We start from the raw sequence: 12147 nt of genomic DNA on the forward strand, positions 1-12147 counted from the left end.
ACCCCCTCTTGGTCACATACAATAAATCCGCCCCCTCTCGCTCGCCTATAATGACTCCACCCCCTCTTGGTCACATACGATAACTCCGCCCCCCTCTCGCTCGCCTATAATGACCCCGCCCCCTCTTGGTCACATACGATAACTCCGCCCCCCTCTCGCTCGCCTATAATGACCCCGCCCCCTCTTGGTCACATACGATAACTCCGCCCCCCTCTCGCTCGCCTATAATGACCCCGCCCCCTCTTGGTCACATACGATAACTCCGCCCCCCTCTCGCTCGCCTATAATGACCCCGCCCCCTCTTGGTCACATACGATAACTCCGCCCCCCTCTCGCCTGCCTGCAGGACAAGGACCTGGACATGTGTGCAGTGAACCTGAAGGTGGAGTCGATGGACGCAGAGCTGCAGGACCTCAACTCCCAGGAGTCCAAGGACGAGGCGTCTCTGTCCAAGGTGCGCAAGCAGCTCCGGGACCTGGAGGCCAAGGTGAAGGACCAGGAGGAGGAGCTGGACGAGCAGGCCGGCACCATCCAGATGCTGGAGCAGGTACGGTCCGAGGAGCGCCTTTTAAACCTATAGTACGGCAGGGGAGGTTCATTTATTTATTCATTCATTCATTTTTTTATCCACTTTTTCTCCCATTTTCTATATTTTCTCCCATCCCAATTTCGTATCATCCAATTCAACCCTCCCCTGTCACGAACGCTGTTTCTTGCCTCCCACAAGCCGGCTGCAATGTGGACTAAGTCATACATAGCACAAGTCCCCTCCGGTACTTGAGGTAACAGCAGTCGCATCTTTTCACCTGCGCAGCTCGATCTCTCAGTGGCGAGGAGTAACGCGTGGGAGGCTCACGCTGCCCCCGACACTTCCTGATTCTACTGCGCAGGCGCACCAACCGACCTGTAGGAGTCGCTGTCCACAATGCCCGATCCCCACCCATCAGTTTCCCACCCCCTAATACGGCCAATGTGTATTAGTACGGACGACCAGCTAAACTGAAAGCAAATGTGGAGCGCTGGGCTCGAACAGGCGAGCCCAGCGTCTCTGCATTCGTGGCAAGCGCCTTGCCCACTACGCCACGTAGCCGCCCTTTATTCATTCATTCATTTATTTTTATTTATTTATTTACCACACACCCAATGTGACAAAAGAAGAACAACATCAACCAACCATAACACAGCAGAAATGTGGGTGTGGTCAGAGCACGCTTAAACACATAAATGGTAAACATTTTAAATGATAAATGGTGCATTTATATAGAGCTTTTATCCAAAGCGCTTTACAATTGGTTTCTCACATTTTTACCCGTTCACTCACACATTGACACAAACCGACGGCGGAGGCAACCATGCGAGGTGCCAACCTGCTCATCAGGAGCAGTTAGGGGGTTAAGCGTCTTGCTCAAGGACACTTCGACTCGCTGCCCGGGAGGAGCGGGTATCGAACCGGGATCCTCAGGATTACCAGACGACTGCTCTACCTCCTGAGCCACTGTCGCATAGTCAACCAACGTAACGCATCACAACAGGAACGGGGTCAGTGCTCCATAGCAGTGGTTTTCAACCTGGGGTCCGCATGATAAGATATACAAACACACGATCATATTCATAATCTTCAAAATACCTGTACAAGCAAGGCCGGATCTACCATATGGGCAACTTGGGCACGGGCCTTGGGGCCCTCAGTGTGTAGGGGCCCTCAGTGAAGGCAGGGCTCCACATAAATATATAACATGACCAATGAATGAAATAAAATCTGTTTCCAAAAAGATTGTCTCATGACACATGAAATAAAATCTATTTCATTGACTGGAAGCGCAAAATAATGAATAATTAAGAGTTTAATGGCTGTGGTGGCTTGCATGGGGGGGGGGGCTCTGAGCCTCAGTGCCTTGTAATCCAGCCTTGTTGTGTACAAGAATTTGATACTTGTTATTACTATTTCAATTGTAATGAAGTTAAATAGCCTGAAAGGGGGAAATGTTGGGGAAATTCTTTGGTGTCAAAGTTGACCATTTCGTCTGTTAACCATGATAGGGGGCCCTGAATAGTCTGAATTTGGTCATTGTGCCAATTCCCTTCCTGGTTGTTGCACTGCCCTACTGTCGGTCTGGGGAGGGTGTAGACTACCACATGCTGCCCTACTGTCGGTCTGGGGAGGGTGTAGACTACCACATGCTGCCCTACTGTCGGTCTGGGGAGGGTGTAGACTACCACATGCTGCCCTACTGTCAGTCTGGGGAGGGTGTAGACTACCACATGCTGCCCTACTGTCGTCTGGGGAGGGTGTAGACTACCACATGCTGCCCTACTGTCGGTCTGGGGAGGGTGTAGACTACCACATGCTGCCCTACTGTCGGTCTGGGGAGGGTGTAGACTACCACATGCTGCCCTACTGTCGGTCTGGGGGCCTGTACGTTAATGCCAAGCAAGCAGTGCAAAAATGCTTCCGCATTCGTCACCGCACGCTAGTGCGGTAAAGCGCCCTTCTTTTCAGACAAATGCTACCGTGCGTGCACCGGCGGCGGCGTGCTCGCTCAGGTGCGTGCGTGCGCCGGCGTGCTCGCGCGAGATGCCCGCGCATGCGACACGAGCGGAGCTCAATATATATAAGTCACCGCCCCTTATTCAGTATCCAACAAATAGCTCAATCGGCAAGGACACATGGCTGTGGATCCTATGGCTTGTTTGCTGGCGAGTTCGAATCCCATCGAAAATATTTTTTAACGTGATTTTTTTTTAACGTGTATTCTTTCGCCGATTAAGGTTAGGCATTGTTTCGGAGTTGGTTAAGGTTAGAACGGTTAAGTTTAGGCGCTGTTAAGGAGCTGGTTAAGGTTAGAGTTTGTCAAAGAGAATGGCAATATAATTTCTATGGTTAAGGTTAGGCATGGTTAAGGTTAAGGTTAAGGTTAGGCATTGTTTCGGAGTTGGTTAAGGTTAGAACGGTTAAGTTTAGGCGTTGTTAAGGAGCTGGTTAAGGTTAGAGTTTGTCAAAGAGAATGGCAATAGACAGCCTATTTCCGCGAAAATGAAAGGCGCATTACTGCATGCCACTACGGTAAATTTTTGCACTGCTTGCTTGGCATAAAGCTACACGCGGTCTGGGGAGGGTGTAGACTACCACATGCTGCCCTACTGTCGGTCTGGGGAGGGTGTAGACTACCACATGCTGCCCTACTGTCGGTCTGGGGAGGGTGTAGACTACCACATGCTGCCCTACTGTCGGTCTGGGGAGGGTGTAGACTACCACATGCTGCCCTACTGTCAGTCTGGGGAGGGTGTAGACTACCACATGCTGCCCTACTGTCGGTCTGGGGAGGGTGTAGACTACCACATGCTGCCCTACTGTCGTCTGGGGAGGGTGTAGACTACCACATGCTGCCCTACTGTCGTCTGGGGAGGGTGTAGACTACCACATGCTGCCCTACTGTCGGTCTGGGGAGGGTGTAGACTACCACATGCTGCCCTACTGTCAGTCTGGGGAGGGTGTAGACTACCACATGCTGCCCTACTGTCAGTCTGGGGAGGGTGTAGACTACCACATGCTGCCCTACTGTCAGTCTGGGGAGGGTGTAGACTACCACATGCTGCCCTACTGTCAGTCTGGGGAGGGTGTAGACTACCACATGCTCTCCTCTGATACATGTGGAGTCACCAGCCGCTTCTTTTCACCCGACAGCGAGGAGTTTCACTGGGAGGACGTAACGTGTGCAGAGGTTCACGCTATCTCCCCTCCCTGCTGAACAGGCACCCCGACCGACCAGTAGGAGTCGCTATTGTAACGACCAGGACTCATACCGCCATCGTCTTCCCACCCACAAACACTGACAGTTATGTACGTAGGAACAACGGGAACTGAACCCTGGAAGAGCTACTGCTCTACAGCGCTGGCATATACAGTTATTGGGGGACCATGGTTAGAGTCTATTGTTCCCTTTCAATTCATATAATTATAGAAAATAAGACACAATGTGCTCGACTCACGATTAAACCTAGAACAATGGGTGCTGGATCCTCAATGCAATGAGGCATAAAGAGAGACCAGGACGGCGCTCCGATCCCACCGTTTAATTACATGTTGCCACACAGACGTTTCAGGCAAGACGCCCCTCCTCCTCAGCGTGCGTTCAGGCAAGACGCCCCTCCTCCTCAGCGTGCGTTCAGGCAAGACGCCCCTCCTCCTCAGCGTGCGTTCAGGCAAGACGCCCCTCCTCCTCAGCGTGCGTTCAGGCAAGACGCCCCTCCTCCTCAGCGTGCGTTCCAGCCAATCAACAATCAAAAGAGCCAGGTGGGGTCAATTATAGACACCAACAGGTACCTCCCAGCCGGGGGCGCCACATCAATTCCAGGCACATAGTCCCGTGGAGGTAATAATCTTTAACCATTACCCTACTGAACGATTCGGTGCTAGTGTCTGAAATTGTGTATCAAACACCACTGGAATTATCGGAAGAAAAGCCCGAACGCTAGACTGCGTCTCAATGACCTACTCCGACAACGTTTAGTAGTTTAGTGTGCGTTCTCCAGTTTAGAGGCTTCTTCTAATCAACACCATGCTGGCACTCAGGATGGCACTAATTCTGTATCTGGCTGTGCACGTCACACACTGCAGATACACACCGCCAAGTTACTTAGGACGTGTAATTACTGTAGTTACTTATTACTGATTCCTTTAAAAGGTAATCACATCCTTTACTGATTACTACTTTGTATCAAAGTACTTTGCTCAGCACCTTCCCCTTCCGAAAAAGTAACATAGCACCAGTGTAGCTGCTGTGAGCTGTCCAGATGTGAGCTGTCCAGATGTCAGCTGTCCAGATGTCAGCTGTGGTGGAAACAACGCCTCTCTGAATCTGTCGACGTTGTTCTTTGTGGGTATTTTCTCTACGATCGAAATGAGGAACAAAAAACACGAATTACATTCACTTCATAAGAAACAGGCACATTTAATCTCCTCGTTCGTCCCGTTGGGAACGAGGTACCAAGGAGATGTATCCGACGTCGCCTCCCTCTGGAGGAGCATCCTGTTACCACGTCTCCTCCCTCTGGAGGAGCATCCTGTTACCACGTCTCCTCCCTCTGGAGGAGCATCCTGTTACCACGTCTCCTCCCTCTGGAGGAGCATCCTGTTACCACGTCTCCCTGGCGACGTCGCCTCCCTCTGGAGGAGCATCCTGTTACCACGTCTCCCTCTGGAGGAGCATCCTGTTACCACGTCTCCCTCTGGAGGAGCATCCTGTTACCACGTCTCCCTGGCGACGTCGCCTCCCTCTGGAGGAGCATCCTGTTACCACGTCTCCCTCTGGAGGAGCATCCTGTTACCACGTCTCCCTCTGGAGGAGCATCCTGTTACCACGTCTCCCTCTGGAGGAGCATCCTGTTACCACGTCTCCCTGGTGACGTCGCCTCCCTCTGGAGGAGCATCCTGTTACCACGTCTCCCTGGCGACGTCGCCTCCCTCTGGAGGAGCATCCTGTTACCACGTCTCTGTGGCGACGTCGCCTCCCTCTGGAGGAGCATCCTGTTACCACGTCGCCTCCCTCTGGAGGAGCATCCTGTTACCACGTCTCCCTGGCCACGTCGCCGTCTCGATGGCCATATAACTTAATCCACTCTGCGGTTATGTGCACTATTAAAGAGCCGCCGGTGATTTATCACCACGATTACAAACACAACACGCGTATGTTCACAGACGCTCGTCTTGTTTTACCAACGTGATATAAATCACATGGGCGTTTTAACAGGTAGACCACATAGGAAACGTTGCACGTGATTCTGCCCCTGAAGGTCGGTTCCTGTTATTCCTTTGTATCAACCGTTGGCCTTGTAGCAATAATACTCGTCAACTCTCCTCTGAAAGCTGACGAACCTTGGAAGAGCAAGCCCCTGCCCTCGACCTCCTTCATTTTTAATGCCAGCTCTGATGGCGTGGGATTGATTGACATTCTATTATTTACCCTTGATCCATTGCTACTGAGAATAAGGTCAAGTGATGCTTGTTATAATGATTTCTTGAAACATGGATGATGATTTCAATGTACAGTGGAGGGAACACAGTGCCAGAGAAGAATGCAAACATCCACGCGGGGTGGAAAGGTGAGATGTATTTCTTGAAAGGCGCTACAGTACATACATCCATGATGAGTAGAACAGCAGGAGGAGAGCAGGGTGTTCTGGCCAGTCTGAATGTAGGCAAGGGATGAACAGGGATATCTGGATATTTTTTTATTCATTCTGGTGTTTTTAACTGACAAGAAGCACAGACGTGTGTTTATGAGGAATGCTAACATTATTTACTAGGGTTACAATAGCGAATGTCACTGACTGACTGACTGACTGACTTGAAACCTGACATCATGAGTGTCCAGGTCCAGTTTAACTAGTCTTGCCTCAGTTACTATAATGTCTACAATTTAGACATCTCACCAATTAAACTTTTTTTTATAAATCTTTTTATAAAAAATAATTTAATTTACAAACTATTAAAAAAAAACGAATAGATAATTAAACATAAACACCCCCATTCACCCTCCCAATCCCAGGACACCCACAACCCCAAGACACAAAAAAAGCACTGAGGCCAAAAAAAATATCACGAAAGAACAAATAACACTACAGTACAAACAAAGAAAGCAAAAATAAATAAGAAAACAAAAAAATTATATTTACATATCTTTTTTTTTATCCACTTTTTCTCCCATTTTTCTATATTTTCTCCCATCCCAATTTCGTATCATCCAATTCAACCCTCCCCTGTCACGAACGCTGTTTCTTGCCTCCCACAAGCCGGCTGCAATGTGGACTAAGTCATACATAGCACAAGTCCCCTCCGGTACTTGAGGTAACAGCAGTCGCATCTTTTCACCTGCGCAGCTCGATCTCTCAGTGGCGAGGAGTAACGCGTGGGAGGCTCACGCTGCCCCCGACACTTCCTGATTCTACTGCGCAGGCGCACCAACCGACCTGTAGGAGTCGCTGTCCACAACGCCCGATCCCCACCCATCAGTTTCCCACCCCCTAATACGGCCAATGTGTATTAGTACGGACGACCAGCTAAACTGAAAGCAAATGTGGAGCGCTGGGCTCGAACAGGCAAGCCCAGCGTCTCCAGATTTCGTGGTGAGCGCCTTGCCCACTACGCCACGTAGCCGCCCATTATATTTACATATCTGTACATCCTTCATGTTGTAGTAAACCATTCTGATTTATTTTCCCTTGTCAAGGGAAAATTGGAACGTTGGGTTGTTGGAACGTTCATGAATGTTATTGATAAAATCATCACAAAGCCCTTGGGTTCAGATAGTGCCTGCAGCACACTGTAGTGCTGGCAATATGAATCTGTTCATCTGCAAGAAGAACATTAATTCTTAAACATTTTAAATGCCAATTACAGTATAGTGACATCATGACCAACCCTGCGGTGTGCTTTCTGTTACCGTGGTTATTGTCGCCGCCACAAGTTATTTTCCAGACGAGGAATGTACAATGGAACGTACCGATGCAAATGTACCCAGTCGGGCACAGTGTTGGCATTTGAAACTGTTTACTTGGGGTCACGCCACTTCCCAGAGAGCTGCACTGGCTTCCCATCGCTGCAGGAATCCGCTTCAAGGGCCTTGACCGGCCATACCGTGCAGCGAGGGGGAATGGCTCCCTCCTACCGCCGGTCAATGGTCTCTAACTACACACCCTCAAGACCCCTACGCTCTGCATCTTCTAACTACACACCCTCAAGAGCCCTACGCTCTGCATCTTCTAACTACACACCCTCAAGAGCCCTACGCTCTGCCTCTTCTAACTACACACCCTCAAGAGCCCTACGCTCTGCATCTTCTAACTACACACCCTCAAGAGCCCTACGCTCTGTATCTTCTAACTACACACCCTCAAGACCCCTACGGTCTGTATCTTCTAACTACACACCCTCAAGACCCCTAGGCTCTGTATCTTCTAACTACACACCCTCAAGAGCCCTACGCTCTGCTTCTTCTAACTACACACCCTCAAGAGCCCTACGCTCTGCTTCTTCTAACTACACACCCTCAAGAGCCCTACGCTCTGCTTCTTCTAACTACACACCCTCAAGAGCCCTACGCTCTGCATCTTCTAACTACACACCCTCAAGAGCCCTACGCTCTGCTTCTTCTAACTACACACCCTCAAGACCCCTACGCTCTGCATCTTCTAACTACACACCCTCAAGAGCCCTACGCTCTGCATCTTCTAACTACACACCCTCAAGACCCCTACGCTCTGTATCTTCTAACTACACACCCTCAAGACCCCTACGGTCTGTATCTTCTAACTACACACCCTCAAGACCCCTACGATCTGCATCTTCTAACTACACACCCTCAAGACCCCTACACTCTGCATCTTCTAACTACACACCCTCAAGACCCCTACACTCTGCATCTTCTAACTACACACCCTCAAGACCCCTACGATCTGCATCTTCTAACTACACACCCTCAAGACCCCCTACGCTCTGTATCTTCTAACTACACACCCTCTGACATCTTTGGGGGGGGGGGGGGGGGGCTTATCAAAGCGAAGCAGGCTATTCTCTGTCCTCACTCCATGATGGTGGAACGAACTTCCCACCACAGTCAGGACAGCTGAAACCCGGCAAATTTTCTGCCATCAACTAAAAACACACCTCTTCAATCAATATCTGAAGAAAAATAAACAAACAACAGACACTCGTGAACAAACAGACACACGTGAACAAACAGACACACGTGAACAAACAGACACACGTGAACAAACAGACACACTTGAACAAACAGACACACGTGAACAAACAGACACGTGAACAAACAGACACACGTGAACAAACAGACACACGTGAACAAACGGACACACGTGAACAAACAGACACACGTGAACAAACAGACACACGTGAACAAACAGACACATGTGAACAAACAGACACACGTGAACAAACAGACACACGTGAACAAACAGACACACGTGAACAAACAGACACACTTGAACAAACAGACACACGTGAACAAACAGACACACGTGAACAAACAGACACACGTGAACAAACGGACACACTTGAACAAACGGACACACGTGAACAAACAGACACACGTGAACAAACAGACACACATGAACAAACAGACACACGTGAACAAACAGACACACGTGAACAAACAGACACATGTGAACAAACGGACACACGTGAACAAACGGACACACGTGAACAAACAGACACACGTGAACAAACAGACACACGTGAACAAACAGACACACGTGAACAAACAGACACACGTGAACAAACAGACACACGTGAACAAACAGACACACTTGAACAAACAGACACGTGAACAAACAGACACACGTGAACAAACAGACACACGTGAACAAACAGACACACGTGAACAAACAGATACACATGAACAAACAGACACGTGAACAAACAGACACACGTGAACAAACAGACACACGTGAACAAACAGACACACTTGAACAAACAGACACGTGAACAAACAGACACACGTGAACAAACAGACACACGTGACCAAACAGACACACGTGACCAAACAGACACACGTGAACAAACAGACACACGTGAACAAACAGACACACGTGAACAAACAGACACACTTGAACAAACAGACACATGTGAACAAACAGACACACGTGAACAAACAGACACACGTGAAAAAACAGACACACTTGAACAAACAGACACACGTGAACAAACAGACACACTTGAACAAACAGACACGTGAACAAACAGACACACTTGAACAAACAGACACACGTGAACAAACAGACACACGTGAACAAACAGACACACGTGAACAAACAGACACACTTGAACAAACAGACACACGTGAACAAACAGACACACTTGAACAAACAGACACACGTGAACAAACAGACACACTTGAACAAACAGACACACGTGAACAAACAGACACATGTGTGAACAAACAGACACACGTGAACAAACAGACACGTGAACAAACAGACACACGTAAACAAACAGACACACTAGAACAAACAGACACACGTAAACAAACAGACACACTAGAACAAACAGACACACGTGAACAAACAGACACACGTGACCAAACAGACACACACCACCAATACCGTGCGCACGTCCCGCCTGGCGGAGATAATGGATGATTTACTGCCGGTATAAAGTGCCTTTCATAGGACAACAGAGTGCAGCACAAAGCAGAGGGTCACCGTGGTGCTCCTCCTCCAACACCACTGTGTAGAAGCCAACCTTGGAGCCGCTGTACCTCAGAGCCGGCCGGGCGCCAGCGCGCAGACAATGGGCGAACGGCTCGGGAGCACAGGATGGATAACCCGCCTGCTCTTCATAACAGACGCTCTGGGCTCTTTAACCACCGTGGCGGCGAGTCGGGACCTCGGTTTAGCGTCTCATCCCAAGGACGGCGGTCACACCTGGCGGTTACCGCCAGGCCCAGAGGACGAGGAGGGGGGCGCTCCCTACAGTCCTGCCCGGGACAACAATACCACGTTCCCCCCCCCCATGTCTATGTGGCTTAGTGAAATCTCTTCGTACATGGTATCAGAGAAAATAATGTTCAATCTTAAGAAAAAACCACATCTCTTTGATAAATGCTGGGCTGGGTTTAGGCAATACTTAGAACAGATTACATAGTAGGTTGACGATGTAGGCTATTATTGAAGCTCCCTTTTGTCTTTCTGATGGGTATATATTGCAATGAATGATACTGTAAATGTTATTAGTTGCTCTTTGAAGAGAAAAGATGTAACGTTAGATATTTATTTGTTTGGTATAGAAGTATGGGCACCTGTTAGACGGGTGTAACTGGGTTTACTAAATTCTCAAAATATGTAAAAAAAAAAAAAGAAGAAAAAACTGAATTTGTTGAGGTCCTAGTCTGGGGGAGGGGAGGGGGGGTCTGGCCTAGAGTTTTTTTTTTTGTTTATAATGATTTTTTATTTTTATTTTAGGGGGGGGGGGTATTTTGTATCTATTTTTCTGTAACTCGGGGAGGGGGGAGGGGGGGCAGTTGGCAGCATTTCCTTTTGTATGGTTGTTGAACTGTTGAACTGATGCTGTAAAAAAATTTAAATAAAAAGAAACCAATAAACATATTGTTTAAAAAAAAAAAAAATACCACGTTCCCCCTCCAGGCCCAGCGGGGGCTCGAACCCGCGCAACCTTGTGATCTAGGAGGGGACGACGGTGGCTCTGGAGGTAGAGCGGTCGTCTGGTAATCGGATGGTTCCTTGTTTGATTCCGGCTCCTCCCGGCAGCGTGTCGAAGTGTCCTTGGGCGAGACACTTAACCCCCTAACTGCTCCCGATGAGCAGGTCGGCACCTCGCACGGTCGCCTCCGCCGTCGTGTGTGAATGTGTGAGTGAAACTTCATATTTTTATGAAGTTGTGAAGCGATTTGGATAAAAGCTGCTGTATGAATCCTGTCCATCCTGAGCCCAGAGCCCCACTGTCCCGTGTAGCCGCTCTGCGGGGGACAGTCAGTCACACGTCGACAGGGTGTCTAGTGTTGTCTCTACCTCTCTGACAGCCGTCTGTCCGGCTCTCTCTCTCTCTGTGGTTCCTTCAGGCGAAGCTGCGTCTGGAGATGGAGATGGAGCGTCTGCGGCAGACGCACTGCAAGGACATCGAGAGCAAAGACGACGAGGTGGAGGAGATCAGACAGTCCTGCAACAAGAAGGTAACGCACACACACACACACACACACACACACGCACACACGCACAGACACACACGCACGCACACACACACACACACGCACGCACACACACACACACACACACACACACACACACACACACACACCAGGGTTCGCACAAGGTCCTTGAAGTGCTTAAAGTGCTTGATAAAAAAAAAAGTCAAGGCCTGGAATTCCTTGAAAACAGCCCATTTTTTAACAAGGTGCTTAAAAGGTCCTTGGAATTCAAATCAACCATTCACATTGAAAGTTTTGTTCATCCATGATAAAATGGTTCTGAATCAAGAAATTGCATTTTTTTTTATCTAAAGTGTAACTAATTGTCGGAAATTGGTTTGAAGCCATAAATATTGGATCCAAAAAAGATTATTATAATAATAATATACGCTTTTAAAAGTGAATTGGATCCTTTTAAATGCATCCTTTT

At 48.8% G+C, this 12147-nt stretch overlaps 1 protein-coding gene across 1 annotated transcript in view; it reads left to right on the plus strand.

Moving 5' to 3' along the window:
• LOC311224464 (unconventional myosin-XVIIIa-like) overlaps positions 1-12147 on the plus strand; it is a 283821-nt gene that overhangs the window by 221985 nt on the left and 49689 nt on the right. Inside the window, 2 exon segments of the mRNA XM_084309468.1 lie at positions 347-547; positions 11592-11702. Coding sequence (XP_084165594.1) covers positions 347-547; positions 11592-11702 — 312 coding nt within the window.

Source organism: Notolepis coatsorum (assembly GCF_963971535.1).
Source record: "Notolepis coatsorum genome assembly, chromosome: 1".
NCBI lineage: Eukaryota > Metazoa > Chordata > Actinopteri > Aulopiformes > Paralepididae > Notolepis > Notolepis coatsorum.